This window comes from Hydra viridissima, unplaced genomic scaffold, assembly GCF_058129835.1.
Source record: "Hydra viridissima isolate aposymbiotic clone 2 unplaced genomic scaffold, HvirCarnegie_v1 scaffold_9, whole genome shotgun sequence".
Lineage (NCBI taxonomy): Eukaryota > Metazoa > Cnidaria > Hydrozoa > Anthoathecata > Hydridae > Hydra > Hydra viridissima.
The window spans coordinates 12,511,138-12,530,181 of NW_028324308.1; the positions used below are offsets into that span (position 1 = coordinate 12,511,138).

Sequence of the window (19,044 nt, forward strand, 5' to 3'; positions counted from 1 at the left end):
ATATAGTAAGCCATGTCTATTATCCATATTTTTTAAAACAGCAGAATCTAACCAATCGCGTGTCGTATTTTTTTCGGAGCCATATTTTAATTTTCGTTTACATGTCAAGTTTCGTTTAAATGTCAATTTACGTTATTTTCTCAACAGTAGCTTTAATAGCTTTGTGTGCAGTTTTCATAATATCTCTGTTTATATGGAATTTAGTTAAATATATTTGAGTCTATCATGGGTATGGTTCCTTTAACCTAATTGAGTTAGCCTAATTGGGGTGTGCTTTATTAGAATAAAGCACACCCCAATTAGGTTAACTCAAGTATTCTGCAGTCATATTTTTTGCTCTTTCACGTTCCTTAGGTTTCTACAAAATTTAGATATTTCTCTAATGTTTATCAAGGTATAGTCACAAATACTAATTGCATTCACAATATTTCTATTAGTTATTTTGGATTTTTAATTAATATGAGTTTCTTGTAAATGCATAGAATGACTAACTTGTACAGCATCAAAAATTTGGCATGAATTATATGTGGAAATGCACTCTTGTTCTGAAGTTTTTTAGAATTGTCAAGAAGTACTTTTTGTTTAACAAAGTGGTAATAGCTCTGTTGTCTTTTTTGAAAAGTATTAAATTCATTTGACTAAAACACTGGTCATCTTTTAAACTCTTGAATTTTTATCTAAGGAATCTTCATAATCCATTATAATGTCTTCAGTCTCTATATTAGGTTTGTTGAGTTTATGAGGAGAAAAAGCTTTAAAAATTGGAATGGGTTCTCTTTAGAATTTATAATTTGTCTAGTTACATTATCTTTTGCTTTTTTTTTTTTTTTTCGTCTTATCCATTAGTAATTAAAAGACAAAAATAGCAGTCTGCTATATAGTCCTTTTGTTTTTTTGTTTTATTTTTTTTAATTGGAAATGAAAAAGTTTAGCTTTTTCTTTTTTTCCAATCACAAAGAATCTCTTCATGATAATTCTTCTTTGATGGCTAGTGTGCCATAGCTATAGACTTGTGTAAGGTCAATGAAAAACATAAAAGTAGTTTAAAACCTCATTGAATGAATAAAAAAAAAAAGTTTACCTGCACAATTATAAATTAGCTTTAAAAAAAGCTGTTAGTTTGTATCTATATAAAGAATCTTAATTCATAATAGCAAACTGACATTCTTTTTTAAAGATTCTTTCATATTTATGTCCAGTTGGTAAAGTATGTACAAATTATTGTTTTTTAGTTTCAAAAAATGAAAGATATTTTTAGTGTGGATTTCAGAGATTCAATACGAAAAATAGTACGTCAGGAACTGAAAGAGAAATTTTCTATTAAAATAACTAAAGACAAACCTAGTAAACTTCGCAATGTAAGTTTTAGTTTTTTCTTATCCATAAGAAAATGTCTTTAACAATACAACTTATAGAGTTCTAAAAGCAAAACTACTTGCTTTTTAATAATGACAAGATTGTCATGTTAAGAGGTTAGTTTTTTTTCTGAGAATGTTTAACTTTTTTGTATTTCGTTTGTCATTTTTTGTTAGAAAAAATTTAATTTTCTTAGACTATTTTCAGTTAAAAGAATAGCATTTTTCAAGATAACAAAATAAATGACTATTTTTTAAATCTATTCAAATATCATTTTAAATTATTGATAACATATTCACAAATAATTTAAACTTTCAGGAATTGGATCTTGTTAAGTCTTCTGGCATCTTTGGAAATGCCCTTTCTCATGTTCCATCTAGAAATATTAAGGATGATGTTCCCTTTTCTGTTCCATTGTAAGTATTTGTTAATTTATTTTGTCATTTGGAAAAATAACCAGCAGTATTTTCTTTTTTTCAAAACTGTTTTATTACATTTATAATCAAATTAACTAAAAACAGACAGGTTCCTTGACTTTGTTATTAAGTTATTTGTGTATCTACTGATAAAGTTATAAAATATCTTGCTGGATTATCATAAATATTTTTTCTTGTGTGTAACTTTAATTTTAGTAAATAAAATGCTTAGATTTTATTTATTTCTATTTTATTGTGCTTTAAAATCTAGATTTCTAATAGAGGGCTTTCAATACTTGAGCAAACACTTAAAGGTTGAAGGATTATTTAGAAAGTCTGGCTCTGTTGGAAGGCAAAAAATCTTGAGGGTATGTTAATGTTTTATTTTCTTTATTAAAAGAAGTTTTGTTTTATTCTATATGTATGTAGTTTATAGTGCTTTTACAGGTTCTTCAAATTAAATATAAAAATCATTGCATTAACATTAATTCCTAGGCAAGTAACAGGTATTGGATAAATTTGAATGTAGGATTTGTTTGGCAAACTTTTGAAGAAGCCCAGAAATGATGATTAGCCTGGCATATACTATTATCAAATTTTCCATGTGTGCTTTACCTAATGAGGTCCTGGCTGAAGATTTTATTTTTCTCATGTAAGAAAAGCTTCTTCAAGAATTGCACTAAAATATATTAGATGGTAAACTAAGTTCAATTATGAAAACTGACGTCAGGTTTTTTAATATAGAAGGGCAAAAGAACAAAAATCAGATTTGTTCTGACTCACTGATTTGGCTTTCATAAATTAATTTTAAAATTCTTCTTATTAACTATGTTATCTAAAAAAAAAAAAAGCTGTATATAATTAAATGTTAATTTACTAATGTTTAAGGCATTTATTTTTTATTTTATTCAGGAGATCTTAGAGAAGGAAGGCACATGCTGCTCATGTGATTTTGTTCAAGTGCATGATATTGCTGCTCTCATAAAATCTTTTTTTCGTGAATTACCAGATCCTTTGCTCACTAACCGCTTAACTCCATCTTTTATAAAATGTGTTGCATTAAGCAATATAAGTGATTCAATATCAGCAGCAACTCTTTGCTGTTTGTTATTACCAGATGAACATTTACGTGTGTTAAAATACTTTACTCAGTTTATCACTGAAGTTGCTAATCATTCACTTGAATCTAAAATGACTCTTACAAACCTTGCAATAGTATTTGCTCCAAATTTAACTTTGATTACCGATAAAAATAGTGAAAAATCAATGAAAGACATAACACAAGTAGTTGATTTGTTGTTTAAAAATAGTCATCTTATTGGAATGGTTCCAGATGCATTATTTAACAAAGCAATAACAATTAGTAATGAAGGTGGCTTTTGTAGTTCTTCAGCTGATGAGCTTGAGGAAAACAATTACGATGTTCGTGGAAGAACACTATGCAAGTCTAACAAAAAGAGAGAGAGAAGCAGATCAATTAAAGGTTTTTTTTACATGATACACTTAAATTTGTTTTTATAATTCTTTCTCTTTTTGCAAATATTAGAAAGTTTTTAGAGAAATGATTTTTTTTAGTAAAATATCAATACAATTTTAATACTAATAATATTTTTGTACAATATTTTTATATTAGAATGTGCAAAATATTATTTATTTTAATTTATAGTGACAGTTTTTGGCAAATTGTAAATATTGGATTGCTCTCTGTCATTTAAAAATCAAGAAATTTAATCTTGGGAAAGTTTAAAGAACTATTACTTAACTAAAATACAAAATTTTTATTTTGCAATTTCATTTTTTTAATGACATTTTATTTTTTGTTACAGGTTTTATTCGGCGTAATTTTAAGCAGAATGAAAACTCTCCTTCAAAACATCTGCGTTCTCATAGTCAAAAAGCATCACCCATTGGGCCTATAAGAAAAGAATCTTTGAAGAAAAGAAATTCAGCAGATGATATATCATTAAATAGTGAGTACTGCTGTATTTTTTATTTCTTAATGAAAAAGAGGCTGTAGTGAACTAATGATTAAAAAAAAGAAAGAATAGAAGAAAAGCACAGGAAGAGTAAAAGAATTTTTCTTAACCAATGTTTTAGTTTCGAATTTTCAAAATATGCTCTTTTTGATGGGGTCATTCAATATCAAATGGACCAAGTCCTGAAAATTTCTGCAAAATATCTTTTTTACATATAATTTACCTCTCTAGAAAAAAAATTTTTTTCCCTTCATTTTTAGACTTTAATTACTGTTGAAGAAAATGTTTACATACCACAATTTTTCCAATCTAATAAGTACTCTATGGGTACTTTCAGAGTTTCAGAAAAAATTGAAAATCTGACACTTTTGACTTTTTTCCATTTTAAAGAGCTGATTCTTAAAAGGAAGATATCAAAATGCTACAAATTAAATTGGTCAAATTGGATGTTGATCTACTCATGCTAGATAGACATTTTGGAATAATTCAGGTGATTAAAGCTATTTATTCAGAATTTATGACTCATCAAAAAGTTTCCTGCACTAATTTTAAAATTTTTTGTCTCTGAGTCAAAAGGATTGTCACCTGTGATTGCATTAATTTTTTTCTCAAAACTTTTTTTAACACATCAATCTAAGTGTGCACTATTGGAAAAAGCAAAAAAAAAAATTGAGTGGGGGCTCTTATAATCCTTTCAAATGGGTAACAAATGTCAGGGAAATTTTCATAAAGAAAAGAAAATATAATGCATTCTTTTGAAACATAACAAGTTATTAAACTCTGAAAATGTAGTTCTTTGCTAGAAAGGGTAGATTTTATGTAAAAAAATATAGCTCTTTTTTTAATTAGCCACTTTTTAAGAACCATATAAGATATTTTGTAAAAATTTTTAGGACATGCTTATCTAATTGATAAGGCATTAGTGGAGCGGTCTTTAATGTATTTAAAAATTTTTTTTTTACTCCTAAAGAGTAGCATAGTACCCCTTTGTCCTGTACTTTTTGATGAAAAAAAGTTTCAGTGTAATTGGGTAAGGTTTGGAGGTTGCTCAATGTAAAATTTGGTTAGTGTATGGAAAGTTTTTTAGTGACATGTTTTGATTTTAAATTAATGTTATATGCAGCATGGTGGTTAACGTATTTCAAAAAAGCCCTGTTTACATTTATATTAATTGTTTATAATTGTCATAAGTAATTACTAAACCCCAAAGTATGCAAAATTACTGAATGAAACTGAATCAAATACCAGGCTTAATTTTAATACAAATTTTTGTTATTTGATACTACTGCAAAGTGGATGAATCTGCCAACATCATGCTATGTGTTGTCACTTCTTCAATCAACCCAAAGTTTTGAAGCACACAGTGAGAAAAGAGTATAAGACATGCTATCAGGGATGTGATTAATGTAGAATATGGCTAGAACCACCAAAGGGCAATTAGATGACCAATGTTGACAGCAAAAGGTTGGAAGATTTTGTAACAGCCAAATACTGCAACTTACTAGCAAGTTCTTGACAGTACTTGACCCTGCTGAATGGGAATAGAATGATGGATTCCAGAAGGCCTATCAGTGTATTTAGAGTCTATAGTTTGTGAATGACATTGCTAAACATGGCATCACATTGGTTCAAGATTTAAAATGTCTATTACTAGAATTGAGGAACAGAAACAGTACCTGCTTCAAGATGTATCTGTAACACAAACATGAATTCCCAGATCCCAAATTTATGCTGTTGCAGGGTCTTGGAGAGCATTCAAAGACCTTACTTAATATTCAGTCTTAGGTTATTATGATTTTGAAAGTTATGTTCTTTAATGTCTAGCTTTGAATTGTTTTCACTTTGTTTTTAAGTGTATGTTTATGAAGTAATACTTCTGTTTGATGATTTAATACTCTTTTAATTTTGTTTACCTTTTTTATTTTTAAATCCAATTTTGAAGTGAGTAAGTGTATAATTATGAAAGTGAAAGTTATTTAGCAACCTCTAGATATCAATTAATCAAGCTTGAATTTCATAATTATACATAACTAATATGTCACTGAACAAGAAGGTACCATAGAATAAGTAATAAAATTTTTTTTGAGGACCACCCTTTGAGTCCACTTGGCATAGAATGTAAAAAATACTTGAAGTCTCAACACTTAGTTTTTCATAGTAAGATTTTAAAAAGAAAGATGCTGAATTGAGATTACAGAAGTGAATCAGAATTATTCTGATCTGAGTACTTATCTAGGTGTTCAAAAAATAATTTCTTTTGATTGTTTTCTTTTAAAGGCAAAAGCAATCTTCAAAGTTTTACAGTGTCTGATGGAAAACCAATGAAAAGAAGAAATAGTTACAAAGAAGGCATGAGTCCAGTAAGAAAAAGGTATATAATTTAGCAAAATTTATCTTACAAAATATATACAAGAAATAGCATAAATATGTACAAGAATATATACATGAAATAGCATAAATATGTACATGGTTAGAAAAGTGGGTTTTTATTAAGTTATAAACTTCTTAAACTCTTAAGTATAGGGGAGAGCGGGGTTGGTTGTCACGCGGGGTTGGTTGTCACAAAGTTTATTACAGGAAATGTAGATAAGATTTAGAATTTTAAAATCATTCAATCAAAATATTACATAAAAAAAGACATTTTCACTGTAATTTTTAGCTTTTTTTAGCGTGTAGAAAACAAGTTATTTGTTTTTATAGGTTTTTGATATGAAAAAGTTAAATTTTGCTCACTTAGAAAGTTTCTTTTACCAAACAAAAATTATTTTATTGTGCTTTGAATGTACATTTTTAAAGTTTTTTATTCATTTGAGTAACTTAATCCACAAAAAATTCTCATGAAATTCACACGCTTTTAGGTAAAATTAGAGGTGTCTTGCAACTTACATAAAAGGGGTTGCTTGTCACAAAATATATGGGGATGGTTGTCACAATTGCCTTGACTCCGTGCTGCAGCAAACTAAACGCCGCTTTTAGATATTCCTTGTTTATTTGTCTGTATTATTGAGGAATATTTTAATGTTAAAGATATTATTTAAAAATCTAAAGTCAATGTGTTATATTTGTTTAACTAAAAATCTATAATCTAAATAATTTTTATTTCAATGTGTATAATTTTAAATTGTGATCCAATGTTTAAAATAATTATAGAAAAAGGAATACAGAAGTTCAACTGTTTGTACATTGTTTAGATTTTGTGTGTGTGTGTGTGTGTGTGTGTGTGTGTGTGTGTGTGTGTGTGTGTGTGTGTGTGTGTGTGTGTGTGTGTGTGTGTGTGTGTGTGTGTGTGTGTGTGTGTGTGTGTGTGTGTGTGTGTGTGTGTGTGTGTGTGTGTGTGTGTGTGTGTGTGTGTGTGTGTGTGTGTGTGTGTGTGTGTGTGTGTGTGTGTGTGTGTGTGTGTGTGTGTGTGTGTGTGTGTGTGTGTGTGTGTGTGTGTGTGTGTGTGTGTGTGTGTGTGTGTGTGTGTGTGTGTGTGTGTGTGTGTGTGTGTGTGTGTGTGTGTGTGTGTGTGTGTGTGTGTGTGTGTGTGTGTGTGTGTGTGTGTGTGTGTGTGTGTGTGTGTGTGTGTGTGTGTGTGTGTGTGTGTGTGTGTGTGTGTGTGTGTGTGTGTGTGTGTGTGTGTGTGTGTGTGTGTGTGTGTGTGTGTGTGTGTGTGTGTGTGTGTGTGTGTGTGTGTGTGTGTGTGTGTGTGTGTGTGTGTGTGTGTGTGTGTGTGTGTGTGTGTGTGTGTGTGTGTGTGTGTGTGTGTGTGTGTGTGTGTGTGTGTGTGTGTGTGTGTGTGTGTGTGTGTGTGTGTGTGTGTGTGTGTGTGTGTGTGTGTGTGTGTGTGTGTGTGTGTGTGTGTGTGTGTGTGTGTGTGTGTGTGTGTGTGTGTGTGTGTGTGTGTGTGTGTGTGTGTGTGTGTGTGTGTGTGTGTGTGTGTGTGTGTGTGTGTGTGTGTGTGTGTGTGTGTGTGTGTGTGTGTGTGTGTGTGTGTGTGTGTGTGTGTGTGTGTGTGTGTGTGTGTGTGTGTGTGTGTGTGTGTGTGTGTGTGTGTGTGTGTGTGTGTGTGTGTGTGTGTGTGTGTGTGTGTGTGTGTGTGTGTGTGTGTGTGTACAAATATATAATGTCTTGTGCATACATTATTTGCAAATATTTTTCTTTGCTTAGTAAAACATGGTACGAAATTTTAAAAGAAAAATTAATAGAGGTTATACTTCTGGAGATATCATTATGTGTGCTATTAAAGATGTAAAGCTTGACAACATTTCTATTAGATCAGTAGCAAAAAACCATGGCATTAATTACAGAGCATTAACATGTTATTGTTAAAAATGTTATTATTACTAACCCATCACATGGTTATGTAACAGATCTAATTGACAAAAATCAAAACTCCACCTGCATGAACATTATAGGATACAAAAGTCAACAGATAATGCCAGACAAAGTATTTTAAAATCACGTACCTGTTGCAAGCAGCAGAAATTTTTTTTGGTTTAACTCCTACCGAAGTAAAAAAGCTTGCTTTCCAGCTTGCAGTTAAAAATAATATTAAAGTTCTCAATTCTTGGGTTATAAAGGAACAAGCTGGTAAGGATAGGTTTACAGGATTTATAAAGCGCCACCCAAATATTTCCATTAGGCAACCTGAAGCTACTAGTTTAAGTTGAGCAACAAGTTTCAATAAGCAGAATGTTGCATTATTTTTTAGCAATTTGCAGCACTGTATGCAAAACTACTTGTTCTCACCAAATGACATTTGGAACATGGACGAAACTGCTGTAACTACTGTACAAAGACCTAAAAAAGTTGTTGCCAAAAAATGAATAAAACAAGTAGGAGCCATCACGTCAGCTGAAAGAGAAAATCTTGTAACATTAGCATGCACAATAAATGCTATTGGAAATAGCATTCCACCTTTTTTTATTTTTCCTTGTAAAAACTTTAAAACTAATTTCCTAATAGGAGCACCAACAGGAAGTGCAGGAGATGCCAATGCAAGTGGTTGGATAAAAAAAGAAAACTTTGTAAAATATCTACAACATTTTGTAGACAATACAAAATGCACTAAAGAAAAACCTTGTTTATTGTTGCTTGACAATCATGAAACCCATCTTAGTATTGAAGGTTTATATGTGGCAAAAAAAAAATGTAATAGTAATGCTTACCTTTCCACCGCACTGCACGCATAAGTTGCAGCCCTTGGACAGGGCAGTTTACGGTCCCCTCAAAAACTATATAAATACTGCTATGACTTCATGGTTAGTAATGAATCCTGGAAAAACCGTTACATTATATGATATTCCAAAAATAGTAAACACTGCATTTCCAAAGGCTGTATCTCCCCACAATATTTTAAGTGGCTTTGCTTCAACAGGTATTTACCCATTAAATCCTGATATTTTTACTGAAATTGATTATTGTCCTAATTATGTAACTGATTGCCCTGACCCACCTTGTTCACAGCTTGATTTAAATAAAAAAAACTGTAAACCTTATTCAATGCAACCAGAACCAGCAAATAAAAGGTTTAAAGAATCTATTCAGATACCAGATAATCAAGTAGACATAGCAATAGAAGATCCAATTGTATCAAATAAAACCTCTAATCAGGACCCAATCACTCCATTAGTTTTAAAAAAGTTCAATCATACTACCTGAGAGTATTAAACCTCTGCCTAAAGCAGGTCCAAGGTTAGCGTCAAAAAAAGGTAGGAAAAAGTGTTCATCTATGATTCTTACTATCGCACCTGTCAAAGAAAGGCTTGCTAATTATAAAAAGAAGAAAACTAGTTAAAAAAATATTAATAAGAATCGTAAATCATTTATAAATGGAAGTAAAAAAGATTTTGTAAAGTCAAATTTTGCCAAAAAAAAACTTCTACAGTCTTAAATTATCCAAAGATGAAGAGTATCTATGCATCTATTTATAGAGTTATATATATATATATATATATATATATATATATATATATATATATATATATATATATATATATATATATATATATATATATATATATATAGTTAGTTAGTTATGTTAAAAAAAAAATATTTTTCAGTATATAGTATTTTCTTTTTTTCAGTATATAGCCTTTTTATCAAGTTTATTCAGATTTATTCTTGGTATTATATAAACAAAATTTATTGGTACCAGTTTTAAATATAATCAAAACATACCAAGAAATGTGACAATCAGTCCCATAATATGTGACAACCAACCCCGTGGGTGGGGTTGGTTGTCACACGGAAGAGGTCTTTGATAAATGATTTTACAGCAAAAAATATTTCACTCAATGTCATAAAAATATTCTAATAGTTACCGGAAATAGTTAAACTACTTTTGTGCAAAGTTTGGCATTGATTTGATGAAAAATAAAAGCTGAGCAGTCTAAAATGTAAAAAGTGTGACAAATAAACCCCGGTCTCCCCTATAGTTAGTTTTTAGAATAATTGAAATAAATTTTATACTATTATTTTAAAATGTTCAGGCTATACTTTTATCACTTTACTTTCTCATTGTACTTTTCTCTCTTTTTGTTACTTATGTGTTATCAATTCATAAATAAAGAAAACATTCTGATTGTACTGGCAATAGATTAAAAAGTTGTTAACAAAGCATATTTTGCTCACTTAATATTTTCCAGTTAATTTGGGGTCAAAATTTGTTGAAAATATTTTTATAACTTAAACTTTAAAAACTATTTTTTAAAAATGTTGTTAATAATTTAGCAATTAAATTATTTTTCTATCAGCAACACTGTTTAAATTGTTTTTTCAAAAAATGTTTAGCCTGAATTTAATGAGCTTGATTTAGGTTCATTATTTGTAATCTTGTTCTATCAAAGTTTTTTGATCAAAATAAGTTTTAGTTATCTAAGCAATAATGAGGTCTGTTTTGATTGACCTTATTGCTTAGATAACTAAAGCTTATTATCATTATAAAGAAAAACTGCTCAAGCCATACTAAAAGTATGGCCTGAACAATTTTTCTTTTTTATTCCAATGAGACTTATTAGAAATAAAAGATGAATGTTTGAAAAAATGCAGTTTTGTAGCTACAAAGTGAGAAACAAAAAAACTAATAACTTATCACAATTTTTTTTTATTAGTCCGCGATTATCAAAAAAAGCCTGTGGTGCTATTGAAATATCTTCACCTACATTCAAGTCAATGTCCAACCAAGTAGCAGTTACACCAAGGCGTCATTTACATCCTATCCAAGTTGAACAAAGTAAGTTAATAGCAATATTCTTACATTTCTGTAGCTTATCTTATATAATTGTTTAAATTCACCATGTTTACTTTAAAATAAGTATTGGTTTCTTTTTTTTCTTTCTAAAAGTCTTCTTGCATAACTTTTATCATTAGATTACTAGATTTTCCCCTCCCATACACCATTTTGGTGCGATAATTTAGAAAATAATAAAGCATTATTTTCTAAATTATTGCACCATTTTATCATTTGTAAATTTTTTTAGTTCATAAAAAGAAAGTGAATTATTGAGCTTTAGCTTAAAAGTTCTTCTTTAAATTAGATACTATAAGTGTTTGGACTTACGATTAAGAAAATCTTTTAAAAAGTTAATATTAGAAGTATTTTTTATTTCATCAAGCTTTTCTTTTAAATGATTTTTTAAATGTCTTTTTCTATTAAATGATTTTCTCAGGAATTTTCTTTATATAATACTTTAATTATATTTGCTTTTAAGCTGTTTCTTCGAAGAATGAACGTGTTCGAGGTACTGATATTGCTAATGCTCTCCCATCAAAGTTTGATTTCTCTCAAGTAAAATCAAAAGAAATTCGAAGGCCTATGCCTGCTGTTGCTAAACCTTGTTTGTCTCGATCCAAATCAAGCATTACTGGTGTCATATCAAATCAGCATCATGAGGTTAGGGATGTGGCTAGATTATTACCGCAGCCAAAGCTAAGTCGTTCCACACAAAAACCACATGTAAGGGTGTCAAGGAGAAATTCGTCTTTGGAAAAAAGGCGTGAGAAATATGCCAGGTGAGGTCAGCAATACAGGCCTCATCTGCCCATAACTTTTCAGAGTATAGCATACATTGTTACCAATAAGTAATTTTTAAAAGTTATGTTTACACTTCTATTATTATAACAGATAATTATTGGAAAAAAACATCAAAGTATTAAAAAAAAGAATGAACTATGGATTTACAATAAACTTCTTTTAGCATAAGTGCTTACTACTTAGCTTTGACTAACAAAATATTGTTTTTTTATTGATGTTGATAAAAACTGTAATTAGAGTTCTGATTATGTTCAGGTCTATTTAATAATGTTGATAATTAATAGTTTGATTTTAAACTCACATTATTCAGATGTTCAGCTTCTATTAGAATATATGATTTTTACAGTAAAACTTCTCGTAGTTTTACATATTTTTGTGCAAAATTCCTCAATCCTTAAATATCAAATGGTTTTTTGATTTCAGGCCTCGCCGACAATTACCAAAGACACCAGATCATATGAGCTCAAGAAGTACTATTGTAAGTTCCTTTTTCTTGTATGAAGGAAATTTATGAGAACTTAAGGTGGCTTTCGTTTAAATGCATTGAAGATTTAAAAAAAATTTTAAAAAAAAAAGTGATTTTGGAACTTTCAGTGAAATCTATTTTCTTGCACAAATCTTCAACTAACTAAAATGCTTATATTTCATTTACTTGATTATCATTTAAATTTATTTATTTTTCTTACCTAGACTTTGTATTTCCCAATTATTTGTAATGCTTCTGTTCTGAACTTAAATTAAAAGAAATGACATTTCAAGTTGAAAGTTTTTTTATTTTGATGATGCTCTTTCTAAATCTTTTAATAACAAATATTCTCAGGCTAGGGTTGGAGGTAACATAGCTTTAGTGGCAAGTGAGACCATAATGGACTTAAGTGGCACTAGTTCTCTGTCCAGTGAACACTCACCAACATCGCTCTCAGCGAAGTTTTCACCAGTGAACAAATCAGCTACAGATCTTTCTAAAAGTCGAAACGACAGATGGTCATTGACGCCTGTTGCTCGCACGATGCGTCGCTCAATTTCCACAGATAACAAGAAACCTGCTACTCCATATTCAATAACACCTCAAGTGAGAGTTAGAAGACCAGTCTTAGACTTTATTTAACTTATTCATAACATACAGTATCAAAATGTTTTTATAGATTTTCTTTCTCGAAAACTAATTTATTTGCACAGTTGTATGAGAACGGTGCGAGAAGAGCAATTAAATGTGAATTTTATCACTTTAGGATGTTCTTACCGTCTAAATTATTAACCCCCTTAATACTTTTAACTAATTAACCTCCTCAATACTTTTAAATAATTAACCCCCTCAATACTTTTAAAATCTGATGTGTAAAATTAATCCTTTTTTATTTATTTTTTTATTTAACAAAAAATCGTTTTAAAGTTTCAAAAAAAAAATATTAATTACAAATATTGCTGTTTTGTTATAAAAACTGATGTTTATGTAGTGATCACCTTAACAACCCCACTTAAAAAGAAAGAAGTTGTATATGTTATTCATGAATTTTGAAATAAATGTTTGCTTTAAAGTTTGTTTGATCATCAAGTCATTTATCCTTTACGACTCTACTGAGCCTGCACCTTCAACCTTAGGATCCTTTATGAATGTTATGTGTTCGGCTATTTAAGTAACATAGCAATAATGCAAGTGACATTTTAAAAGATGTGCGAAAAGAAATTGATTCCATTGATAAACCAAAATATTTTCTCTAATTTAAGATTGATCGACAATGTCAATGGTTTTGAAAGATACAGTAATCAGCAATTTAAAATTTATGCTTGGTTAAAGATTGCAGTTTTAAAACCATCATACTTTTTGCTTTAAAATATTTAAAGGACTTTTTTACACCTTAAGTACCGTAGTACGGCAAACGCGTCTTAGCTGTACATAAAATTACATAGGATTAAATTGGAATAAATATTTTAGGGCGCCAGGGTTTGTGGGTCAGTTTGATCTTTTAGACCTTTTGCTTTCTTCAACAATTACAAAACTGGAATCATATTCATTTACAGATGTTCACATTCTTTAAAGTTTAGATAAACTAGCTTTTCAAATGCTTTTATCTTTTGAAATAGGAGGATTTAGGTACTTCATTACGTTTTTGCATTTCTTGCATTCGGACATTTAATTTTTTATTTTATCCTTGTCTTTCTGATATGTTAATTTACATTTTAACAAAAGTAGAGTATAAAGTAGAGATAAAAATATTCATCATGTAAAAATCTCTTTTTGTCTACCACTCACTTGTTTAATGAGACGAATAGTATTAATTATAGCCTCGAATGCTTAATTTTAAAATTCTTTCAGTGTCATAATCGAAGAAATAACATGTAACAAATATGCTTAGCGTTTGCAGAAATTTAAGGTTTTAGTTTTAAATGTTACCAATTTATGAATGATTTTTTCTGTCATTAAAATAAACTTAAAAATCTCATTAGAATAAACCTAATATTGATTGGGTAGCAGGATCAGCTGCGTAAGTTGTCAAAAGTACTCTTTGAACAATCACCTTTTTAATCATATTGCAAGAACTATTCCATCTTGTAGCAATATCTTGTATTAATCAATTCCTATTAGTAAGTTTTTTGATTATTTCTAATATTGCTGCTGCTGTTGATGAATGGTTGAAATAATTTGCTCCTGGATTACTTCTAATTTTGCTGCTGCTGTTAAAAAATGTTTGAAATAAGTTGCTTGAGCTCTGCAACAAGCTAAGATATACTTTACAGATTTTTTTGAAAAAAATTGAGTTATGTAAACATAAATTAATGGTATAAAGCATGATTTTGACTTAAAACCACTGTCTCTAACAACAACTACTATATTGGCTGCGTTATCTCGTAAAATAATATCATTTTTTTCTGCTTGGAATTTCAAAATTTACTAAACTTTAATGAAAATAAAAATGTTTTGTCACGTGTGATCTTATATAAATACTCACTAATAAGCATCAGAGTCTCGGAAGTCTCGTATGTATGATACAACCATCGACAATACTAAGAAGTTGGTAATCAAAAATCCTTCCTACCGAGGCCGATGCCAATTCGATATCGTAGGATGGGTATCGTAAAAAAATGACCAATCCAGTAACTATACGATACTTTCCGTACCGAGACTCTGATGCTTACTCACTTATACTTTTGTCGTTTGTAATTTTATGCAAATACCGTTTTGTTTTGTATGACTTTTTGGAAATTACATAACTCTGAGCACAGCTCTTTGTTGGGAAAATTCATTACTAGCTTAAATCAAATTTATTTCTCATACCTTTCTTTCTATATGTTCTACTGAGTGTTTTTTTTTAAAAAATTATAATTGCATTAGTATGAATGTTTTTGGACGATTCTTACCTCTGGAAACAAATATTTTGCATAGCAGGCAAGTAGAAAAATGAATGCCTTTCTTTGAAACTTCAAAATATTTCCAAACAGAAAATTTTTAAACGTCTTATATATATTGCTTTAACTTTTTAAAAAGTTTTAAAATAAGTATTCAAAATTCTATTTTGAAATTGCAAAGGTTCAGCGGCTAAACCGTTCGATGTTCAGCAAAAATTTTTTGCATTTAGGGTTCGGCATGTAGCAAAAACCCAGAACTTTTCGTTCTGAGGAAAATCCTTCAAATTAATTAATAAAAAGAAACTTGTTTTTTGACAAATCATTTGTTTAAAATACAATAAATCTGATGAGTGGCTTCAAGTTTTTTATAGTTATATTAACGAGATTCCGAGGCATTGATTATTTCCAATACGTTTTGAAAAGGAAGCCATTTCGCCAGAAATTGAGTCAATCAAAATTTTACCTGGCCATCTCATGAGGAAGAAGGCGAAATGATGAAATAGCATTTATGAGAAAAGGCTATTCAGAATTTATTGATGTAACTGATGGGACCCATATTAGAATATTTAAATCAAATAACGATCCGAGTTCCTATATATACAGTATATTTCAATTGAGGTATGTTTTCTAAATTGAAGTATGTTTTAGTTAACTAAATTTGTGTTATGTTACTTATGTTTGAAAACTTTGGTTGTAAAAATAGTTTTTTTTTTAAATTGCAAGCTATATGCAAAGATGAAAGAAATAGTCAAAATGTTTTGTTTCTCTTCTAACTCCACAATTGTTTTTCTTTCGCTGCTCTTCTCACATTTTCACGATTCTCATGTTTTTCACGCAAATTTACAATTTCCTTAATGTCGCTATGCAATGGAAAATTGCTGTGAAAATTTAAAGTACAAAATTTAAAGTTACGTATCAAAATGAGTAATTAAAATGGGTTATGTTTATTTTATACAATCTACATACCAGAATTGGTATGTAAAACTTTTTTTACACATTTTAAGAATAAAAGATGATTTGATTCTTTTGGAACATGAAAATGCAGTAGAGAAATTTGTGAATTAATGCATACTTACCAATAAAAAAAAAACCTTTTCTTTATAATTTAAATTTCTTTACGAAATGAAACTTGCATAAAAATGAAAAAAAAAAAAAAAAAAAAAAAAAAAAAGCCAGTCTAAAATAAGAGAAATCACAATGAAAGTGAATAAGAATACAAAATAATTTACAGCATAAAATAAATTTAAGTTATCAAAAACTTTAAAATGTGCTAAGTTAAATTTGCATCACATTAAACATAAAGATTTGGTAAGAAAATGAAATTTAAAGTTTAAAAAAAATTAAATTAGAAACTTAAAAAAAAAATTACACAATCAAAAAATGATTAAAAACCTGGGAGAAAAAAACCTTCGCTTACAAATTTTCTTAATTCAAGCAAATTTTCTTAATTTAATCAAATTTTCTTAATTTAGTCAAATTTTCTTCATTTAGTCAAATTTTCTTCATTTAGTCAAATTTTCTTCATTTAGTCAAATTTTCTTCATTTAATCAAATTTTTTTAATTTAGTCAAATTTTCTTAAGGGGGCACAACCCTATTAAAAAAGTGTAAATTATTGAAAAAATTATTTTTTCAAAAATACACTTATTTTAACTCAAATTTATCGTAGAAACTATTGCTGATTTTTAAATTTTTGCTATCTATGCTGATATTGGTCAAAATTTCATTTATTTAGATGTTCATTATTTAAATTACCCTAGCAACGCGCATAGCAACCGTTTTTAAATGTTGTTTTTCATCTTTTTAAGCCCTTTTTCAAAGTTGATTTTGGCTTTTTGTTTGTACAGATACTAAATCATCCTCCCCCTATGACAGAAAAAAGTTACAATAATATTGCTTCTAATTATCAAGTTGTAATCAAAAAAGTTGCCAAAAATATAATGCATCAAGCTGTTAAAGAAATACGAACATTGAAAAAACTAGATCCAATCGTCAGACAGCAGCAATCTATTTTGCCTCATTTAGATAGTCAAGCAGATATATTATGTGATGCAGGTATATCTGTTGATGGTACTTGGCAGCGGCGTGGATTTAGTTCAAATAACGGTATTGTTGCAGCAATTTCTATTGACACAGGTCGAGTACTAGATATTGAGGTAATGAGTAAATATTGCCAGGCTTGTATTAATGCCAGAATTTGGAAACGAAATATGCAAGTTTTATAGCAGACCATACTTGTACAAACAATCATCATGGATCTGCACCATCAATGGAATTGGTTGGCACAGAAAAAATTTTTAATCGATCTATAGAATTAAATAAAATGCGATACACTGAGTTTTATGGGGATGGGGATTCAAAAAGTTTTTTGTCTATTGAAAATGTTTATGATGGCACAAAAGTGGTTAAACAAGAATGCATTGGCCATGTCCAGAAGCGCGTTGGAACACGATTACGTGAATTAAAAAAGAGAGAGAAGGGACTAGGAGGGAAAGGAAAGTTAACTGATGCTGTTATTGATAAGCTGCAAAACTATTATGGTATTGCAATACGTTCAAATATAGGAAATCTAAAAGGAATGCAGATTGCTGTGATGGCTGCACTTTTTCATGTGGCATCATCAAAAGAACATAATTATCACACATTTTGTCCAAAGGAGCCAGGTACATGGTGTCAATATCATCTTGACAAGTTGAATACTACCCAAAATTATAAACCAGGACCAGGACTACCCATGAGTGTTATAAAGTTTGTTAAACCAATCTTTACAGTTTTACAAGATGAAAATTTACTCAGCAAATGCCTCCATGGCAAAACTCAGAATCAAAATGAGTCTTTCAATCCAACAATATGGAATCGTGTTCCAAAAGATACATTTGTAAAACTAGTACAGTTGGAAATTGCTGCTTATGATGCAGTTGCTCATTTTAATATTGGAAATTTAGCCACATTAAAAATATATGATAAAATGCAGATGGAGAGAGGCAGCTATACTGAGCTTGGTTGCAAAGACAGAAATCGTTCACGATTAAAAAATGCAAGTCTAAAAAAATGGTGAGAAGTATAGGATGCGTCGCAAGTTTCTGCGTGGAGCGAAAAAGAGTAAGGGAAGTGAAAATAAAAATAATGAGGGTTTGTCATATCCCAGCAAGCACATAACGTTGAAACAACGTTGAAACAACGTTGTAACAACGTTGATCAACGTCGATCAACGTTATTTCAACGTTTTTTCAACGTTGTGTGCTAGCAGGGATGGAGCAGGAAGTTTTTAATGTTTATATCAAATTAGTTTTATCATACTTGTTTTGTAATACTTGCAGTTTATATGAACATGGCATTTAACAGGGAAAAGTAAATATTTTTTACCATTTTAGCTTTTTATTCATTCGCAAGTAGAAAAGGGTTATTATATAAGACTTTTGATAAATAAAGTACATCTATTGTTTGAATATAGTCTACAGTACAATACTTAATAGATAAAAAGGCTCTAGATAAATATAATTATTATTAACAATAGAGTTAACATAATTTTTTTTTTTAAACCTTTTTTTCTAAGATTTCCACATTTTCCTAACTTTGCCTGACTGTGGCAAAGATATTTCAAAAACGGTTTGATTAAAACTTCTCATATTTTGAATTAAATATCTCAAGATCTACGCAGAATTAAATATCTCAAGATCTAAAGGTGAAATTACAATGAAATTTTCAGGATATATTCATTATATTCATATGCAGGAGTTGTACTAGAATTAGGTTCTAATACAAAGTAGTTCATGAAATAATGTCTGATATGTCCCCCACCTGGCACCCGCGGCTGGTTCAATATGGTAAAATTGCCTTTACTCCTAAACTATATGGATACAGTAGATAATTCTAGTACAACTCCTACATCAATATGGGACCAATGTTATTGTAAAGTTTTGGAGCAAATA

General features: G+C 29.6%; 1 protein-coding gene and 1 pseudogene across 3 annotated transcripts; both read left to right on the forward strand.

The window, feature by feature from the left end:
• The first annotated feature begins 480 nt into the window (after window positions 1-480).
• Window positions 481-13,303, forward strand: LOC145185734 (rho GTPase-activating protein 11A-like). 3 transcript variants are annotated; one of them, XM_090098478.1, is made up of 11 exons: window positions 481-1,358; window positions 1,675-1,772; window positions 2,044-2,140; window positions 2,685-3,255; window positions 3,599-3,742; window positions 6,026-6,119; window positions 10,843-10,964; window positions 11,443-11,743; window positions 12,189-12,243; window positions 12,586-12,890; window positions 13,159-13,303. In XM_090098478.1, exons 1-10 carry the CDS (start codon window positions 1,242-1,244, stop codon window positions 12,871-12,873), a joined length of 1,887 nt encoding a protein of 628 aa, XP_089954604.1. In that variant the 5' UTR covers window positions 481-1,241; the 3' UTR covers window positions 12,874-12,890; window positions 13,159-13,303. The 3 variants fall into 3 exon arrangements, with proteins under 3 accessions (XP_089954604.1, XP_089954603.1, XP_089954605.1); XM_090098477.1 differs by lacking the exon at window positions 13,159-13,303 and having other exon boundaries at window positions 12,586-12,991; XM_090098479.1 differs by lacking the exon at window positions 13,159-13,303 and having other exon boundaries at window positions 11,443-11,624; window positions 12,586-12,899.
• A 1,546-nt stretch (window positions 13,304-14,849) lies between these two features.
• On the forward strand, window positions 14,850-18,288 carry LOC149884109 (uncharacterized; annotated as a pseudogene).
• Window positions 18,289-19,044: the final 756 nt, after the last annotated feature.